This window comes from Diplotaxodon limnothrissa, linkage group LG23 (assembly GCF_057381915.1).
Source record: "Diplotaxodon limnothrissa isolate DT_005_m linkage group LG23, D_limnothrissa_male_GT1.1, whole genome shotgun sequence".
NCBI lineage: Eukaryota > Metazoa > Chordata > Actinopteri > Cichliformes > Cichlidae > Diplotaxodon > Diplotaxodon limnothrissa.
Window position 1 is genome coordinate 2,130,345 of NC_140617.1, and position 21,533 is coordinate 2,151,877.

The 21,533-nt window shown below is 41.9% G+C and overlaps 1 protein-coding gene across 1 annotated transcript in view; it reads left to right on the forward strand.

The window, feature by feature from the left end:
- The first annotated feature begins 690 nt into the window (after window positions 1-690).
- The window catches only part of ttc39a (tetratricopeptide repeat domain 39A), a 28,599-nt gene continuing 7,756 nt past the window's right edge, over window positions 691-21,533 (forward strand). The window contains exons 1-7 of the mRNA XM_085347141.1: window positions 691-743; window positions 1,994-2,044; window positions 2,196-2,246; window positions 2,524-2,577; window positions 10,955-11,059; window positions 18,244-18,375; window positions 18,948-18,988. Coding sequence (XP_085203267.1) covers window positions 691-743; window positions 1,994-2,044; window positions 2,196-2,246; window positions 2,524-2,577; window positions 10,955-11,059; window positions 18,244-18,375; window positions 18,948-18,988 — 487 coding nt within the window. The remainder of the gene's footprint in view (window positions 744-1,993; window positions 2,045-2,195; window positions 2,247-2,523; window positions 2,578-10,954; window positions 11,060-18,243; window positions 18,376-18,947; window positions 18,989-21,533) is intronic.

Below are 21,533 nucleotides of genomic sequence, written 5' to 3' on the forward strand. Positions count from 1 at the left end.
CTGCCCAACCTGATGTCCCTCTGATGTCCTCATTTCTGAATACAAGAGCATATATTTCGTTTATAGTATTTAACTATAGTGTCACGATATTTCTTTTTTATTTAGATGTAAATATATTATAAAGACAATTATAGTATCATAAGCACCTTTAGTACTCATAAACAACCCGTGTTTACATTTTTGTCACCTTTCAAGTATTTCTGTAAACACGCTGGGCAAATAAATAAAAATAAATTAATTAGGTAATTAAAACAAATTATACAAAGCAATTCTGTAATTTTATAGAAAATCTATGTAACATTTATCCATTTTAAGCAAAATTATTTTAATAAAAAAAATAAACATTATTTGCTTAAATATATTTTTTTGTAAAAATATATATCTTTTAGTATTTTGGGCATTTAAGATCATATTTATGAATATTATTATCGCCTGTGTTTACTTCCTTGTTTGTAGCGTCGTTCTAACAAGGACGGCTTTAGGACCGCGGGGCGAGCGGCTGCATTCCTGTGCATTTAAATAAAAGTCATTATTGCGTTGATGAGCAGCGCACCTTTCCACGTCAGGAAGGAGGAAGACGCGCAGCAGCAGCCGCAGCAGCCGCTTTCCCTTCCACTCGCTCCCGTGTGACGTGAGTGTGAGCCGCTGTGTAAACCTCTCCGGTCGCCGCTGGTCCTCCCGCGCTGTGGAATGAGTTTCATGAACAGCTGGAAGCGAAGCGTGAAGAAACATGACAGCAAAAGGTGAGTGGAAGAAAAAAGCTCCCGGAGATCGGCGCGTCTTGGTTGGCCGTGTCCGTGCTTGTCTGTCTCCGAAGTCAGGCCGGCTGCTGGGATTTAATCGCACTTTTTTTTTAAACCTAAGGCGTCATGTGACTGCGCTGGCCTGAGGTTATCGTGTCATCGCGCTGAGATTGTTGTTTAGCACACACTGGAGCCTGTGAACACGAGATTTCCAGGACCCTTTAATAAACCACGCAAACCACCGGTGTGTGTTTGAGTCTCTGTAGTTAATAAAGGAAGAGGCGGAAGAAACCTGAGATGTTTGGTGTCTGTTCCTTCTCTCTTATTATTATACGTGTGTCAGTCTGTGTTCTGCATCCTGTTAGTCAACCTGACGCTCATGATGTGTCAGTCAGGACCACGCGAGCTTTTTACTGTTAGTGAAAGTCAGATTTAACAGGCTGATGTAAACAGTCCAGTTTTATGTTACTGCCCCATGTTTGGCTTATTTTCCCAGAGATAACTCGCACTGAATGTTTATTATCCAGTGTCCCATTATAATACTTGCAAGGTTTCAAGCTGCCTTTCCCTTTGACCTGGTCATTTCAGGTACTTTGCAGCTGTTTGAGGCTCAAAGAGGGAAGTGGATCTGATACTTTGTTTTGTTTCAAAAAGGGAGAAAAGTCTAATAATGTAACACTTACGTGTGTTTAGCCACTGATATGATCCATCATCATGATCCATGTAGTTTGTGATGTTCTGAAGGGGCCCAACACTTAGCTGGGTCTCTCTTGTGTTTTGTTACACATTCATGTGTAAATAAAGTTCTAACTAGAACAGACGATTTTAGCGATTTCACTCCAAAACAAACAACTTTAGTTTTTTTCAGGACATCTGTTGATTGTATGATGTTTATATTGATTAGCAGCCTACTTCAGGCTGTATGTAAAGTGTAGGTAAATCAGAATGCGTTCCACATTATTTACATATATTTTATATATGTTTGAATATCGATGGTGTCAGTTTTATTTAACAATTCTCATTATGAATTTGATGCCCGCAGCATATTTAAAAACGTGCTGGGACGCTGACAAGAAGAAAATACTCGGTCATATGCTGGAATAGTATCGAGTATTTCAAAAGTTAGACTTCACGTTCTCGCTACAGCCCTTCTTTCCTCAGACGTTCCCAGCTAACATCCTCCTCTTACCTTAATGAGATTCAGTCTTGTGGGGGGGTTTTTCCCAAGCTGACCTTTGACCTGTTCACAGGGATGCAATGAATCCACAAGACGTACCTGACAGCCCGGACTCCCCGAGCCGGTACGGTGACACTGCGCACGTCATGTTTTCGTACTGTGAGGAACAAAGAAAACATAAAGCCGCTGCTAATCGTGGCTCTGATTACAGCATAACAATAAGTTCAACTCTGGCAGGCGGTTACGCTCAGACTCATCTGCATTTCTCATCTCAGGTTGTCAGATGTAAACAGTCCAGAGCTGGACTCCATCATCACAGACTTCAAGTAAGTTTCTTTAAGTTCACAAATGTAATTTAACAAGTTTAAATATTTGCTCCCACATCAGCCCAGTCTCACACAGGTTTCCCTGAAAGTCATCAAGTTCATATCTGTAGAAATCAGCGAGTCATTGTGGCCTGGGAGTGTCCTCATGTATCGGTGTCCATATTTCTCTCTCTCACGATCGTGTTCCTCAAACAACAGCTAGTCTTTCAGCTGGTTTTCATCCCTCGAGATTGCTCTCCTTTCTCTAAAACAGCCCGATTCTGTTCCCGTGTTTCAGGTTACAGATACCGGACGACAAAGATGGTCTGGAGTCAACAGATCCATCGAATGGGTAAGACTGGCCTGTGAGCTCTCTCAGATCATACACGAAAACCGAGGCTTAGATTACAGAAATGTTTGGTTTCATCGAGACACAAAGATGCACATGTTGAGGTAACAAAGTCGTCAGGAGTTCACGGGCAGCTTCTCCTGCTTGTGATATCAATAATTCAGACAGAGGGAACCTGAGAATAACATCATCTCTCAGCACTTTAGTTATGCCTGAGTGTGACCGTGAAAGCATCGCTTATTCAAACTATGATGAGCGTTCAGAGCCTGGAGAAGAAATGTGTGTCTGTCTGATAAGATCAGAAGCACGTAATAAAGTGAAAGGACGCTTTTAGATATTTATAAAATACTGGCAGCTAGTTTGAGTTTTATTTCAGCGAACATCTGCTGTTTTTAATTGAAGACGTGTTAAGTTGTGCTGATAAATGAACATTTGTTTGTATGTAAAAGCTTTAAACATTTGATTTGCTTCTAATTTGTTTTATATCACATGTCTGTGAGCTCTGAAATCTTCGATTTTGCCAAACCAGGTCCTCAAAAACCCCGGAGACATCGCAGATCGATGTGAACTGAAATTCACATCCGTGTGCGACAGCCTGGACTCCTCAGTCATGTGACAGGCGCATAGATGTGTCCAATAGGAACCCACTACCTGCTAAATATGTCATGACCTGTTTGGCTGATCAAAGTGAAAAACCAAAACTTTGTAAACGAATGTGTTTTTGCAAGTTGTGCAGTGAGCAGGAGTGTTTTTGCACCATGAGGAGGGCAATGAGAATCTAATTATCTTCAATTTAAACCCATGACCCTCTGATGTCCTCACAGCAAACACGAGAGATGAAAGCAACAATTAGGCTTTTCTTTTTACTACTCTCTATAAAGATAGATTTTTTTTTCCCCTCTTGTTTCTGCGTCGGACACTGAGAGAGCTTTGTTCTCGCGATTGTGCTTTCATGGGAGCAAAAACAGTAATATGTACGAAGCCCTTAGCGCGGTCACATGACTGTAAGCTTTATGCTGTCTCTTGATCTCTGTGGAGCTCGGTTGCTTTAAAGTTCACAGTTAAACTTTGGAGAGAGGAATAATATGTGTGGCTGTTATAGTATCTGAAAACAGGTAATTCTGACTCATTGACGGTCAGTATTTTCCTCCAGCGTTGAGGAACAAACTGATGCAGATGAATTTTTATATCGGATTTGTTTTGTCAGTAATTTGATGGCAATAATTCAGTAAATCATCAGTGAGAATAAAGAATACTTTATTTAACCTGGTGGCCCTTTCTATTAAACTCGGTAATAACATGGTAATAGTGGGGTATTTTAGTGGAAACATGAGCATGGCAATAGCAAGTTAGTAACACTTAATTACTGAACTAATTAATACATTATCTGCTACCAGTGGTTATGCATGACTAAACACACTGAAGTATATGTAACTGGATAATAACGGGCCAGAAACTGGGCTAAATATGTGGGAACAGTTACGCCTTTGAGGCAAAACCAGTTAGTAGTAGAGATGTGTTTGTAGTAATAACCAGGAATCAGGACTATTTCTATTACATCTCATAGTAATCTCATTAAAAACCTGGCACCAGGAAAAAAAGTATTTAAATATAAAAATATAATCATGTACGCAAACATAGGTGCTATGGGTATTTTACATTCCACCTCTGGGACGGAAGCAATTTCTATATAACAATGCAGGCTGAGTGGTGGTTTAACTTCTAAAGGTTCATTAGTGGGCAAAGACGTGGCTTCATAAACATGCTGTGATTGCGCCGTAAGACCTTTGAAGGGAAGCAAAAACAGCAAATTAGCATATGTTATATGATCGTGTGGCATGAACGCTTAGCTGTCTAATAAAACTGTTTCACTAAAAATACATTTACTTTAATAAAGCTTGAGTGTAGAAGTGCTGCTCCTTGGTTTAGCTGGTCAGATGTGAGATTTTGCTGCTTTTGCATCATTTCTAATGTGACAGTAAACATGATGTATTTAGCATCTTGGTGTTTCAGAGCAAACACACTGTTGCAGATTAAAAACTGACAGTATCTGGCATGCCACACACCCGAGCACACACTGGGGTCATGCATGAAACAAAGACTGTCAGCCTCGGCTTCGCGTGCAGCGCCACAGGTGGAAACTCATCAAGTATATTTGCTCAAGCGTGGTCACGGCGAACCCACCGTTTACCCATGATTCCTCTGGGAACAACACCCACGATTATGCAGGAAACACTACACAAAGGTCACGGTGGCTGACTGGTGAATGCATTATCTGAGCACGGCTTCATAGCCAGTGGGATGAAAGAAAAAGGAGGCGGTGCTTAACAAAAGTGGTCCAAAGAGAGTATGCAGTGCTGAGGTATCATGTTATGACACAGACTTGTTTGTAGTTTCAGTATTTAAGACAAAAAAGTAAATCCGCACAGCTAACTGGGATTAAACTCCTCGACTTTAATGTAAAACAAAAAGCCTGACAGCTCTGATTACTGCTGCTTGTTTAGTAGTTTTAACTGCTTATTAAAGATGCGGGTCGAGACACTACAGCCGACATGTGTTTATGTCGCTCTCTCACCCATTCACACTCACTCACATCTAATGGATGACTGGCAATGGGCTGTTCGCAGTGATATACAGCTCAAGTCCTGGCACTGCCCCCGTTCTCCATTCACGATTTCACATTATTTCTCGTGCGTCTACATTTTGGAGCCGCTGCGCTGCATCGACGTCTATTCCTGGACCGTCTGCCCGCTGCAGTGAGCAGCCTCTGCAGCAGCCCTGACCAGCTGCGCCTCAGAAAGCCACATTTCTTTCCCACCTACAGTGGCGGAAAGCGTTTGTGTCTTTTTATGATGAAAAATGGCGTCGTGACTATGAACACTTCTGCTTTTAGCACATTGCTCCTCCAGGGTTTAGTTTTTGGAAGTATCCTCACTACACAGAAAAATCCCCTGACTGTGAAAGTGGGCATTTCAGCCATGCTCCTGATTTTGCATTAACCAATCAGAGCGGAGACTGCAGTGTGGAGCATGAGGGTGATGATCAGACGAGGTGGGCCAGGCTTTCTCTCCATGTGTGATAGTCATCCCAGTCTTATTAAGGGCTGCTGTTGCGTCCTACCTCTCGTTCCTCCCTCGTTTTCTCTCTCATTCATTCATCCCTACCTCTCTCTCTCACGCTCTCTCTCTGCCTAACCTTCTGCTGTTTCTGCTGCTACAGAAAGAGACACACAGCATCGCACTGCACTGCTGGAAAGGCCCCGGGCTCACAGCCACTTCTGCTATTTTCTCTCTCTTACTTTAGTCGCTTTCTCTGCGTCTCTTCCGGACACACACACACACACTTTGCCAGATGAAAATGTCAGGGGAGGAAGAGACTCTGTCGAACGGGTAAGATGCGCTCATGTTGGGATGACGTGTGTTTCTCATGCAGTCGTGAGAGTGTGAGATGCTCTGCGAATGTGACTTTTCCTGCCGTGTTTCCATTCTCATGTGACGTTTGTTTTCCACTCCTGTCTCTCAGGCATGTGGACAAACTCGCTCGATTTATTGTCGGAGCTGCTCGCTTCTTTTGTTTCCCGTAACAAGGCCTTTGAACATGTTATACCAGCCTGTCTGATATGCTGAAAGCTCTGTGTCACACAGTTGATAAAACTAATGCTTTGTCACTCCAGGAAAGGGTGTGTGCGTGGTTGTGTGGGTGCATGTGTGCACTTATTGGTTTGCATCAGCACATGCAGTGGTGTGTGAGTGTGTATGAATAGTGGCTGTGTGTGTGTGTGTGTGTGTGTGTGTGTGTGTGTGTGTGTGTGTGTGTGTGTGTGTGTGCGCGCGTGTGCGCGCCTTTGCCTGATAATGATCATCATTGTGTAATTTGCTCTCTGGAGAAATCAATGCAGAATTTGAGACTTGCTGACTTGAACCTAATTAAATTATTTGGACGATGCGTGGTATGCACAGCCTGAACCTCGCACACTCTCCTCTTTCTGCCTTTTCTTTCCTTCACACAGTCCATTTCCTTTATTTTTGTTCTTCTCAGATTGCGTTCAAGGTGCCAAAATCTTGTTTTCCAGTCAGCCGGTACCAGTTGAGTCGGTTTCCACCTATAAGGAAATGATATATCCACTGATGCTTTGCTGTCCTCAGCTTTGCAGACACAGGTTTCAGCCTTTATCTAAAAAATCTGAATAGCAGATGTTACTGGATAGTAACACAAAAAATGTGGTTTATTATTAAAATCAGCCCTCTTTTATGTAACATGCACACAAACCTGCTGCGTAAGGCGTCTGTTTAATACTGCTGACACACTGCAGTTTTTAACGATTCCTTATCTACCTCAGTATCATTGTGGCCTGAGTCTAACAGGTAATTTGACTCCACTAATTTAAGTTTAAAACTTTCTTTGTTACTAAGGCTTATAGTTGGGGCTGGATCAGGTGACTCTGAACCATCCCTGTAGTTATGCTGCAGTCGGCTCAGGCTGCATCCCGTGATGCTTGTATCTTTCCATTTCTGGATGCTATTAAATTTTCTATAGTCAGTATTTTGTCCCGTCTCCCTATGCTCTCCCTTTTCTCCTCCCTTACCCCTCACCCTCCTGACCGGTCGTGGCAGATGGCCCCCCCCCCCCCCTCCCTCAACCTGGAAGTGCTGGAGTTTTTTCAATTCAATTCAATTCAATTTTATTTATATAGCGCCAAATCACAACAAAAGTCGCCTCAAGGCGCTTCATAGATACAGAGGAAAACCCAACAATCATATGACCCCCTATGAGCAGCACTTTGGCGACAGTGGGAAGGAAAAACTCCCTTTTAACAGGAAGAAACCTCCAGCAGAACCAGGCTCAGGGAGGGGCGGGGCCAACTGCTGCGACCGGTTGGGGTGAGAGAAGGAAGACAGGATAAAAGACATGCTGTGGAAGAGAGACAGAGGTTAATAACAGATATGATTCAGTGCAGAGAGGTCTGTTAACACATAGTGAGTGAGAAAGGTGACTGGAAAGGAAAAACTCAATGCATCATGGGAATCCCCGGCAGCCTACGTCTATTGCAGCATAACTAAGGGAGGATTCAGGGTCACCTGGTCCAGCCCTAACTATATGCTTTAGCAAAAAGGAAAGTTTGAAGCCTAATCTTAAAAGTAGAGATAGTGTCTGTCTCCTGAATCCAAACTGGAAGCTGGTTCCACAGAAGAGGGGCCTGAAAACTGAAGGCTCTGCCTCCCATTCTACTTTTAAATACTCTAGGAACAACAAGTAGGCCTGCAGAGCGAGAGCGAAGCGCTCTAATAGGGTGATATGGTACTACAAGGTCCTGTCATAAAGGAGTTTTTCCATCCTACTGTCACCAAGTGCTTGCTCATAGGATACTGTCTAATTGTTGGGTTTTCTGTCTTGTATTGTAGTGTCTTTACCTTACAATATAAAGCAACTTTCTAAAATCTAAAATAATAACTAAACATGCCTCGAGTAAAGATTTAGGGTAAGGTTACAATAAATGTTTGGCAAAGCTATACATTTGGTGTAAGTATTAGCATTTCTTAATTCTTCTGTAGGCCTGTCATTTAAACTCTGAACTGGGCCCCGGTTATATTTTAAAGGTGGGACTTTGACCGAGAGGTCACAGGGTATTACTGTGACTAAAATTAATGTTGCACTTCATAACTCTTAGATCAGGTTAAGTACAGTCAGCGTCACTGTGTCAGTGTAATATGTGTGTTATTCTCTCTTTAATGCACAAGCACTCTGTCAGTATTTGAGTTTCCAGTTTTCACTCTGGATTAGTGAGCTGCAGGTTTATTGTATTTCAGTGTTTTCATCTGTTCCTGCCTACATCTGGGGATTTTTGCAGGTGAGAATATTGACTCTGTGGCTTACGGGGTTGAATACTCTGTAGTCGCTGCACCTTTACTCGTACAGAAAACCGGTATGGACTGTACCAACAGCTCTGGTTGGACTGGTTGGATTCACTCAGTGGCCACTGGTGGAAGACATGTGACTCTGCAGGATTAACAACATAAATGTGCGCACAATGTGCTGCTCTTGGATTTTATTATTGATCTTCATATTAAAGTATCATCTGTGGACACTAAATTAGAAAATAGCCAATGGTAAAATAAGTTAATCATTGTATGCTAATTGCTAATGTTTATATAATGCTGTTTATAGCTTCGGTTGCATTATTTTGTCAGTGTGTGTGTGTGTGTGTGTGTGTGTGTGTATTGTTGCTGACAACAAAGAGCATTTCTAAAAGTCACCTGAGTTTTGCACAGAGACGGACCAGTATGTGCACCAGTGAGAGGAGGTTTCTGTTAGCAGGAAACTGCTGCCTGCCGGTCATATGGTGAACACAGCAGTCACCCGCATGTCATTAGCAGAGCTGCACCAGTATGTGTGCTTCTTTCTATCATGCTGCTGGTGGTATGTGTATGTATGAAGTGAGTTTATGGCTTCTTTGTGTTTCTAATGGACAGGAATGTGTCAGACACGTTAGCTGTAGCTGCGTTTCCTCAGTGCTCAGTTGGACTCTTTTATTCCTCTGCAGCTGTCTAATGCTGACATGGGCTGAGCGGGTAATACTGACAGAGTGTGTTCCTGCACTTAAATGGGAATGATAGTTGCCCTCAGGGACGTTATGTTGTAAGGTAAAGAGCTAACGGTGTTTTAGAGAAAAAGCCAGTGATCCAAGAAAGAAACTCGCCTTTTTCTACATAAAAAACCTTCTGGGAGGGCAGCCATCTGTCCAGACTGGAAGGGGCCGAGGGGGGAAATCAAGACCACAGAAAGACACAAGAAACCACAATCAAGACAAAGCACAAAATACGGGAGAGAGTAGACAGTGAGGTCATTTCACGCAATAGTGGCTTCTAGCTTCGTAAAAATGGAGTACACCCTCTTTGAATTTGAAGTTTGTACGTATCAGGATATAATAAAAAAAATCTTGTTCAGACCAGGTTGTGATTTATTCATTTATCTAAGAACACCCCAACTTGTAGAAATGCTTATAGCATCATTTCCTGTCTAAATGTATTAGCCTCTCTCATGCATTCATTTTTACCCAGCTCTCCTAAACTCCCACCACAGCATTTTAATGAGGGAGAGGTCTGGACTTTGGCCCAGTGCAGCACCTTGATTTTTCCCCCCAGTTATTCTGTTGCAGATTTGCTGCTCTGCTTGGGATCTCTGTCTGTGAATGACTCTGTTTTGACCAAGCTTTAGCTCTCAGACAGTTGACTTCACATTTGACTCTTGAATAATTTTTTATTCAAGCGTTTTTAGATTTTACTCAAGGTGCCAGGGTCCCGTGGCTGCAAAACAAGCCCCAATCCTCTCCCCTTCACCCATGTGCTGTGGGTGCTTTTTGCCAAAGGCGGTGCTGTGCGTTTTGGTGAAACATCTGCATTTTGGTCGAACCTGAGAGCATCGTTCCACAAGTTCTGTCATAATTTGTTTTTTAGACAGAAGATGCTTTTCTCCTGAAAACCCTTCGAAAGTATTACATTAAGCTAATTAACTAATACTTAATGTAAAAAAAAATAAAAAGTTGTGTATATTTCATGGCAGGGATTGACGTCATTTAGTCCAAAATCCAGTAAATGTAATAAAAAGTAATTACACAGCAAACAAGCAACAATCCAAGCAAAGTTAACGAATCAGCTTAATGTTTTTTAGAATTTCCATCAGCTTAGCTTCTCTCTGTTTAATCTGCCCGTCATTAACGAGTTTTTCACATTCTGGCTGCTGTTTTCTCCCCGAGTTTAACAAGTGAAACATACGTTTAAAGTTTCATGGCTACAGCGGGTCAAATCAAAGATGGACGACTCCAAGTCGTACACACGCCCGTCACGTGACGAATACAAGGTGACGTGATCTTTTTTAAGCCACGAAGCGCATCTGTTCTTTATCTTTAATAAAAGATTCAGAAACTGCTCCCGGAGCTTGTCCTTGTCTAAATGTATGATTATGTCTGTAATTTCAAATAGCAGAATCAGTAACAGCAAACACCACTGTGGCGGGGCGTGGCCTGCGGTGCCGTGCAGGTGCGTCCGCCTCCTCTGCACGGCACCGCAGGCCACGCCCCGCCACAAGCGCTCCCTCCAGCCGGTTTGCTCGTCTGGCTCGCTCTGTGTTCATTTTCTGGTTTCTGTCTCGAGTGCAGAGAATTTAATAACTTATGAATATGTTACGATTCAGGACAAAATGTTTTTTAGATTGTGTTTTTATTCTTGGGGCCAGTCAAAGACACAAACACTTTTTAGGGTTGCCTTATATGACACAGGCTTGTTTTGTGTACACTTTGATCACAGCTACGTCCTTGTGTTTGGACGATGATGTATTTTCAGCATGTTTTCATCCAGATTTGCTGTTTGTTTTGTTTCTGCAGCTGCTCGCGGTCAGACCTGACGCTGGCTCTCGAGGACTGTATGGCCGCCCTGGATCTGTTCCTCAGAAACGACTTTGAGGAGGCGCAGGCGCGGCTCAGATGCAGGTAGGAGCACCACCTGCGTAACGACCTGCTACGGGTGCTGTTCTCGCCGGCCTTTGACCTTTCGAGTGTTCTCAGTAACTTTCACGGTTCAAAATAATTCTTATTTATCTGATATTGGGCCTCTGTCTGAAACAAGTTTAGTTTTAGTTCCTCTTCCCTTAAGACAACTGTCTGCTGATTGGCTCCCCCTCTCAAACAGAGGGTTTGAACAGCAGGTGGGCGGAGCTTCTGTTCAGACTGACAGCAGTCCAAAATCTGAGCTTTTGCCTCATTATTTGAAACTTTGACCATGTTTTTTCATGAGCGTCCAAGAACTTATCAAAAGATATGAAGGTCATAAATGTGAGTTAAGGGATCATTCAGAGGATTCCTAATCGTTTTTTAGATCTGCGGTGATTTCACCTCACTGCTCTTCTATTTTAACCCTGCTGCAGTTCCTTGAATGTTTTTCTTGGATCTTTGGTGACTTGGAGGACTTTTAGACAGTCGTCCCCTAATGTTGCAGGTCTCTGTTAGTAGTTTGTGTCTCTCACTGTGGACGTGTCAGGACCTGGAACTTTTAGCTTTGTCACCCAGTTTTCTGAAAATGTTCTGATGATGATCACTTTTTTTTACATGCTGCCATGATTGCTGTTACGTTTTTCATGTTAAAATCTGAAGCCGTCTCTAAATTAATTAGATTGAATTAAATGTCCAATAAAAGTTTAAGAATTAAGAAGCTGTGCTTTATTTGTTTTGAGCTTTCAGAGCACTCACTGCTTTAAATTCTTCCCAGTGGCAGGATCAGTACAGTTTCTCTAATTAAGAGGACACTTAGATATTGAAGATAAATTCACTATTCAGCCTTTGAAGATGGCTGCACAATTAGAAGGAGCTTTTTAATGTGTTGTGATGTTTCCATGAAGGTCCAATTATGTGGGGAAACAACAAAAAGTGTCGCGTTTGAAAAAGGAGACAAGGAGGCAAATAAAGCGAAGGTTTCTTCGAACAGTTTAACTAAAAGAGATGGACAGACCACAATCACCATCAAAAGAGAAACATATTAAAACTCTGAAGTTGATCAGGTAAAAATAATAAGTTAAAAAGGCTAAATCACCCAAAGCACCACAGAGGTCCCACATTCGGCAGCCACAACATATAAAACCAGAAATGCTGCCTGAGTCTGGAGCTGTCCTCTGTGCTCTGACCCAGTTGCTGAGAAGAGTTGGCTGTACAAAAGTGCGGCACCTGAAGCTGGAGAGACAACATGACACAGCAACTGGGACAAATCACAGCAGGCTCTGTCGGGCCCATAACATGCTTGGAAAATAAAGTCTGTAAGATGATGTTTTTGAGTCCTGAATCAGTGACAGCTGGAACCATCGTACTGCAGTGCAGTTAAAGTCAAGCTTCTTGTCGGTTCTTTGTTAAGTACAGGACAAACACCGCATTGCAGGGACCCACAGTGGGCAAGTAAATTGAATCTAAAGTTAAATAAGATAAAATAGAGAATTAAAACTATAATAGATATAAGAAATAAGGTGTCAAAGTCTTAATAGACAAGATACATTAAAGCCAATAAACTGTAATTGCAGTTTCCGCTGTGTTTACATGAACAGGTTATGTGAACCGTGTGCTGCTTTAAGTTACATTAACATAACGCTGCACGTAGAAACGCCACCTCCAGGTTTGTACTCCAACACCGAGTCATCGTGTTACTCGGTGTCCACTGCGTGTTATCAGCACCTTTATCGTGCCGCTGCTTTGATCCGTCCTCTGGGACTGTGGGCCGCTCCTCAGCCCAGTTTCTTCTTTCCAGTGCTGCCCAGCATCAAACAATAGCTTCCTTTTAGCCCTGACTGTGTTTGTAGTTTTGAAACAGTAAACCGGTGTGTGGTGTTGTTGCTGAGAGACATGTGTGTGACGACATTAAGAGTGAATGAACTCACACTCTTTGTTTTTTACATTATTATTTTTTGATCCGTCTTTCCTGGTGTTTGTTATTTAAACTTGGATTTGGGAAATATTCTAACCGTGCTGACGATGTGGATAAATCTAAAACCTCACACTCCTGTTGGTGTCCTGATTTCTGCCTCACAGGTTTCTCCCTGTGCAGCCGGCTCTATTCCATTTACATGCAGAACTGCAATTAAACTGATTTTTTAATATTTTGTTTGCTTTGTACACAACCCAATAACACCCACAACCTCATTTTCTCCTCAGAAAAAGCTTTTATGAGAGGAAATGACAGCTGTTGGGCTTTCAGCATGCTGTATATCATTTTAATGCACCTGGACACATCAGCGGGGATGTTTTCTGGAGTTATCATGTGTTGTAGAGCCTGTGAATCTTTGCATCCCGCAGCTTTTGTGTTCTTCCACTTGCTCGGCCTTGAACTGCTGATCAGACACGTTAGCATTAAGTTTCAGACTTTTAGATCTCACACCTTTTCTTGCAGGCAGGATTTGCTTTGTTTTCCTCCACCTGTCAGCTGTAGTCTGACGCGGCCATGTGGGGCAAGGACACACACATATGTGGACACAGTTTCTATTTAGTCAATCTTGTGTCTGCTACATTTACCCCTACGTTCGTGTTTATGGTCGCAGGTAGTTGGAGGTCGTCCCAGGATGCATTGGGAGCAAGACCTCGTTTATACAAAGTGCATATTAATTGGAAATCTGACTGTGGAACAATATTGTGTTTGTAGAGACTTTAGTCAGTGCCTTACAGTCACGGTCACCATATCGCCAATCACCCTGAATCTTTTGGATAACTTTGGTCTTGAGCGAGACTCGTGCGTTAAAGTCCTCCGCCGCAGTTATTTATGACGGGGTCGGTTATTACGGACACATGGAATTAGTGCGCTGTTAGCAAGCATGGACCAATACTCTGTTTAAGCACTGTTTGTGCAGGTGGACAGCTCAGCACAGGAGACAGTAGATTTATGCTTCACTCATTAACTGAAAGCCGTTGTAAAACTGGAAACTTGATTTACTTTACGAGAAATACAATGGCCATTAAAGGTGATAGAAAAACCACAAACTACATGTCAAATTACTGAAAATGTGCGTCATATCAGGAGGCAGTGGAACAGTCAATGAAAGCAGTGATAAATAAACTGGTATAAAAGCAGTGGATCCAGATAAAAACATAAAACCATAAGTGGACTGACAGCTGGAGGGCGAGATGAAGCAGAAGAGGAAGAGGCTAGACACCAAGCCAAACGAACCATAGCAGCTGAGGAGTAGCAGAAACCGAACGGAGGTTCTCACAGGAAGTACATCGTGTAGCTGGTTAACTTATTACAGGTCTGTGGAGATATTCAAGCGTCCGATTGTCCTGAAAATCTTACTGGATCACTGATTTGTTTATTCCTTTAATTTTAGATGCTGTGTTGTGGTTTAGCTGGGATTCAGGTCACAGGTCCTCATGTTTTGTAGTTTATGATTAGAAGTCAGAATCCTTGAGTCAAGCCTCATTTCTTTGCATTCGTTTCCAATGAGCCAGCCTTTCTTTTCATTTTGTGGTCTTGAGCAATAGTTCTCGGGGTATTACGAAGGACTTGGCAGCGTTTTCACTCCTTTTCAGTCCAATCCTTATACCGGGGCACCTTCAGAGAAATGTTTTCTTTTTTGTTTCAGACCTATGAATCATTCAAGTCAACCGATGAACCAGTGTTGTGTCTACACATGTCAGACAACTTAGCAAAGAACTAACTTTGAATTATATCTTCAGGCACTTTGTTGCTAGAAGCTTGTCATAAAAAATACATAATTTATTCCCATTTCTTTAGTTGAATCTATTAAAAATGCCAAAGGTAACACAGTTTGACAGGCAGGAAATAATATTTTTGGAACAAAAGGGGGATTACCAAATGGCTATTAGCTAAAATTTGAGGAAAGTGGACAAGTGGAGGATGATAAAAGAAGTGGCATAAAGGCATAAACACTATGTACTGCAGATGAAAAAGGACATGACTTTCAGATCCATCTGGCCCTTCAGCATCAATACAAATGTTCTCAGTGGACTGATGGCCTTCAAGAAGCCAACCTTGAGGAAGGAAACAAGGAGAAAATCTTTTTTTAAAAACTGGAGTGAAAATTAATGGCAACAGGTCATACAGATCGATGAATCAAAGTGTGAAGTTTTTGGTTTGGTTCAATATGTACAGAGGAGATCAGGAGAGAGGGACAGTACTGAGTGTCTACACCTACCTGTAAAACTTGGTGGAGGCTCTTTCATGGTTTGGGGCAACATTTCAGCCACTCATGTTGGGTATCTCACCACTGAGAGAATCACCAACACAGAAAACTGCCATGGGATTTTGAGCCACCATCTAGAAAGCATCTGATTGACAACTGCTTCATTGTTCAGCATGACAGGGATCCCAAACACTCTACAAGTGCAGAAGGAGCATACCTGGATAGGAAAACACAGTCATGGATTGGCCTCCCCAGGAGGGTTGGGCGATATGCAAAAATTTTCCAACCGGCAATAGTCAGTCCAATAATCGACGATGGGCGATATTTTCACGCATGCGCAGGCTTTTTGATGGGCGGAGCAATGTAATCATGCACGGACTGATTAGCACGTTTACAATACAGAAGAAGTCCAAGCACGGACGAACTAATTTCCCCCCAAAATTAGGGCTGTCACCGTTAACGCGGCGTTAACGCGGTCGTCACGATTAACGCGATTTTTGATGCCCTCCTGGAGCACAGAATGAACAAACTTTGGACAAACTACCCGAAATGCGTTGACACACACATTTCAGGGATTTTGACTCCGTCTGCGCTCCAGATGGGTTTATTATTAGTCGCATTAGTCGTGATGACGGCGCGTTAACGCTGACAGCACTAAAAAAATATAAAGTCCCCAATTTTGGATTTCTTTGGCTTTAAACCAGATGAAACAGGTAAACCTGATGTAAACACTTGTGCAGACGTGTAGTGCGAGCAAAGTACTTAAACACCACTGACTTGCATGAGCATGCACGTGTCCACCATCCGGCTGAGTATGCTAGGCTATCACCAGCTTCTGCAGCTGCATCAACAAGCATTTGGGTGATCTCTGAGGAGGGGGCATTTGCTTGCAGATGAAAGAGGGTGCTGTTAAAACAGCGCTATTATTATTATTTTTTTAATGTTGGCTGCTTCTATTAGCTCCATCATTATTAGCAAACGTACTCATGGGCAAATAAATAAATAAATCGCCCTTGACCATCGACAATGGGCTCAGCCTATCGTCGATATATTCGTCCGGTCGCCCAACCACACTCCTCAGAGCCCGGACTTCAACATCACTGAAGCAGTCTGGGATCATCTTGACAGAGAACAACACAAAAACAGCCAACATTCAAAGAAGAGCTGAAGAACTATTCCCGAATATTACTTTCAGAAATTACAGCTACCTAAGAGAGTTCAGCATGTGGTGAAGGATGTAGGTCGTACCAAATATTGACTTTCAAACTCATTAGAATTGCTCAAGCTCTGTTTTTGTCCTATATACTGTATTTCCATATATGGAAATGAATAGCTCAGGTGGCCTGTGGTGTGTCCTTGAAAAGAACAGAAATATTTTTCTATTTTCCTTGCAAAATATAGAAACGTGAGTAATGGCTCCACACGGTAACCAGTCAAGTGTTTTTTCATTTTGAGAGGCAGATGTTTGCATGGATGGTGTTCGATACACCTGCGCTGTTGTTTCTCTGTAGCCTGTACTGTTGTCTTCTTTGGGTTAAATTATCAGGGTTAATTCAGACAAGGAGTTATTTTAGGAATCAGCTACAAGCTTCTGTGACAAATTTCCACAGAAATCACTGAAAATGTTTGGATTTCATCAGAACTACCATTGCTGCTTCCATCGTCTTCAACTGAATGCAAAGTGTGTGTCAGTGCACACGTGTTTGTGCGAATCTCAAAGCAGCTCCTCCCTTTCATTATGGAACTACGTGGTGAAAATATGTTGGAGACCCAGCTTTACTGCCATCAGAGGTGCTACGACCTTTTCATCACTGAGATCTGACAGATATTTTGCTGCCATGTGACTAAATTTAAATCACACTCCATCTTAAAAGGTTTCCCAGCCTGAGTTTCACTTGCTGTCTCACATAAACGAGCCTGACGCCATGGAAATGTAACCCAGGCAAATCTCCCTGCTTCTCAGTCTGCGCCTTCTCTGTTTCCAGGTTGCTACTGAGCTTGTTTGGTGTTTGTTTACTGAGTTAAAGCTGATTGGATTCATTTAAGCAAACAGTTGAAGGTTTGTAGTTAGTTAATTTACAAACGTCTCTACTTAATTCTGCAGTTTTCTTTCATGACAGGCAAAAAGTCACATGGATGATGTCACATTTATCTCCGTTTGCCTTTTATTTCCAGTTTGTGTGCACATATATAGATATAGCTGTATTAGGAAACATGAAGTAGAGCATGATTAATGTTTGCTGGCCTAGTTTTCATGGGGTGAAAAATCTGTTTATTGTGAGCTGGTCTGAGGTCAGAGTAACATCCCAGAGGCTGGTCACATGAGTTAATCTGGCGATGAAGAGCAGCGAAATGTTGGCCATGCGGACTGACAGCATTCCTGCCTGCACACCTCTGACTTAATGTCACTTAATATATGATCCAACAAACAGACATGCTTGAAAATGTGTTAATCCCAGGATACATACGGCTGTTTAAACCGTCCGCTATAACTTCAGTGGGACTCCTTATTAATAGCACAAACATATGTTGTATATCTTTAACTTATTTTGATTAATTAGTAGCTGCTTAACTGTTTAGATCAGGACCAGGAAGCTTTATTAACAAGTTGAACAAGTATTTCGGTATTTATGTGGGGAAAGTGCACGTGGTACACGCTCCAAGTACTTCGGTGTCCTTGTCACCGTGAAAGCCAACAGACACTGTTCAGTATCTCCCGTCTCTTGTCAGCAGGTATTCGTCATTTAGTGGCCACACTGTTGTTCTGTCAGATGACTGCTTATTAATATTTTATGTCTTCAATCATTTAAAAAAAGATTTTGCAGAATGAGAAATATTTTTGATTTAATCTTTATGTAACCAGGATGTCGAGTTTTATTACTCTAAATCTAAAGCAACTAAATGTTAATGTGTTGTTCTGTAAAAGATTGTAAAACAATGCAATATTTAATATTTTTCGTCCTGTGCATCACAACAGAAATGTTCTGTTTGCTTGTTTTACAGAAACAAAGACAGCATGTACCACGCTCTGACCTACGCCACCATTCTAGAAATGCAGGCCATGATGACCTTCGATCCTCAACACATCCTAGTTGCAGGGAACACCATGAAGGAGGCACAGGCTATCTGCCAGAGGTGAGACTTTGTCAGTTAGCTGATAAAATAATAACCAGCTGACTAACAATGACAGGGTCTCTTTTTTTGTTAGTTCCTCTTTAGCCAAGTCAGCTGCGGAAGTTTATTTTGTCTCAACCCAAAATTGAACAGCTTAATGAGCTCTAGTTTCGGTAGTAACATCCTGAGACTCTTCCAGCTCAGTAAAAACAATATTACTGAAGCCTCTGTGAGAATCCATCGCAGAGGCTTTTCTTAGGGCACCACATATGATTAGTCATCTTATAAACACACGTTTATTTCGGCCAATCTGACGTCAGAGCTGCAGTTTCTCTGTGTAAACACTCTGACTGCTCATAGGAAACTTACCGCACACTCAGCCCTTTTTCTTTTAGCAACCTCATCGTGCAGCGTCTCAGCATCCTGTGTTTAGATGAATAAGGCTGAGTCACGTATCTGAAAGGAAACATGATAGGAGGGGAAATGCAGGGCATTGCGACATAAGGTAGGATTGTGTGTGTGTGTGTGTGTGTGTGTGTGTGTTTTAAACTGATTAGAAAATTGGGTGATGTCGTTTTGTGTTTCTCCATCAGGCAACGCAAGAAGTCTTCCTTTTCAAAAAACTTCACAGAAGGTCGGTACAGTCATGCATACAAATGAGTCTGTGTGTTATTCCTAAAAACAAACCAAGGAAACAGATGTTAGTCTGAGAATATGCTCGAGTTTTCCCTAAAAAGAGGAACCTGCTTGTATTTCTTTTAGTCCAGTTTAATAGTTGAGGTTTTAATAACTTTAGCATAAATTATCTAACCTCTGAAGTGGCTGCAAATTTTACCAGGGTTTTAGACGAATGCCCCCCTGTGATTTTACCTGCACCCTGCGATTTGATTTTTAAACATTTCAACAGCAAACTGAAGAAAAGCCTTGACTCCGTTGCTCCACTCACCACCAAAAAGATTAACGTAAAACATGCATCACCCTGGAGAAACGAAGAAGTCAAAACACTCAAAAGAAACTGCAGGGCAGCAGAAAGGAGATGGAGGAAAAATAAAAATACTATCAACCATCAAATATTTTCCGAGCAACTTAAAATGTACAATAATACATTAAGGAACTCAAGAAATTCATACTTCACCAAAATAATCAGTAATAACAAAAATAATCCCAAGGTCCTCTTTTCCACCATAGATCATTTATTTAACCCTGATTTTAACAGCTCCCAAAGAAGCCCACAGACTCGCTCTGTGAGCAGTTTGCAGACCACTTCAGGGGAAACGTCAGCGCCATCAGATCTGATATTTTATCTAATCGCCATATGTTTGTAAACATATCTGAGGGCTCGATTGTACCTGAGGAGACACTGGACAGCTTTGTCCTGGTTAATGCTGAGAACTTTCAGAAGGTTTTCTCCACAGTGAGACCCACCACATGTCTTTTAGATCCAATCCCTTCTTCACTCTTTAAAACACTTTATGGATTTTTTGAGGCTGAGCTTTTATACATGATGAATTGCTCTCTTCAGTTGGGTGTCTTCCCTGCTGCCTTTAAAACGGCGGTGGTGAGGCCCCTTCTGAAGAAGAGCAATTTGGATTGTAATGATTTTAATAACTACAGACCTGTATCCAACTCACCATTTTTAAGTAAAATCTTAGAAAAACTTGTTTTTACTCAGATTAATGATTTTCTAAATGATAGACAGATCCTGGAGATATTCCAGTCTGGATTTAGGGTGAACCACAGCACAGAGACGGCTCTCCTAAAGGTTTTAAATGATCTTAGATGTAACTGGGACGCCCAAAAGCTCTCAGTCCTGGTGCTACTGGATCTAAGCGCAGCCTTTGATACAGTAGACCACGCTATTCTTTTAAACAGACTGAAACACATGGTGGGCCTCTCTGGTGCTGTACACAACTGGTTCACTTCCTGTCTCTCAGACAGAACTTTTATGGTGAGTATGGATACATGCTCCTCTAAGATCCATAAAATGACATGTGGTGTGCCTCAAGGGTCGGTTCTAGGCCCTGTACTTTTTAATTTGTATATGCTCCCTCTCGGCGGTGTCATCAGGAGGCATGGAGTGAACTTCCACAGTTACGCTGATGACACGCAGCTGTACATCTCCGTGTCTCCTGATGACACCAGACCAATGGATGCCCTTTTTAACTGTATCTTAGATATACGATCTTGGATGGCAGAAAACTTTTTACAACTTAACCAGGACAAAACTGAAGTTTTAATTGTCGGTCCTGAGGCTCAGAGAGAGAAACTCTTGTCTAAATTAGAGGCATTTTCACTATGTCCTTCGCTACAAGTGAAAAACCTGGGTGTTATTTTTGACTCTGAGCTTGGTTTTATCCCACATGTTAAACATGTAACCAAAATTGGATTTTATCATCTAAAAATTATAGCCAGAGTCCGCCCTATTCTCTCTCGGGCCAACACGGAGATGCTGATGCATGCTTTTATTACCAGTCGCATTGATTACTGTAATGCCCTGCTCTCTGGTCTTCCTAAGAAGAATATTTCAACTTTACAACTTTTGCAAAACTCTGCAGCTCGTGTGCTGACGAAGACCAGAGGGCGGGCCCACATTACACCGGTTTTAGAATCGCTGCACTGGCTCCCCGTGTGTTTCAGGATCGATTTTAAAGTTCTTTTATTGGTTTTTAAATGTCTTAATGGTCTTGGGCCTTCTTATCTCTCAGATCTGCTTTTACCATACGAACCCTCGCGGACCCTGAGGTCCTCTGGTACTGGCCTTTTGATTGTCCCTAAAGTCAGGACACATACTCACGGAGAGGCAGCGTTTCAGTGGTATGGTCCTCGTCTGTGGAACAGCCTGCCGGAGGAGCTCAGGGCCGCAGAGAACGTACATGTTTTTAAGAACAGGCTCAAGACCCACCTTTTTAATTTAGCTTTTATTTAACGTTTATTTATTTTATGCTTATTTATTCTATCCTGTTATTCTATTATTAATTTAGGCTTTACCTAATATTTATTGATTTTATTCTTATTCATTTTTTAATCTTCTTACTCTATTTATATTTATATTTATATTTATATTTATATTTATATTGTATCCTGTTCTTATTTATTTTATCATTTTACCCTGTATATAGCCTATTGTGTCATATCTCCAGTGTTTCCTCGGAGGGCACTCTCTGCACCGGGGCTGTGAT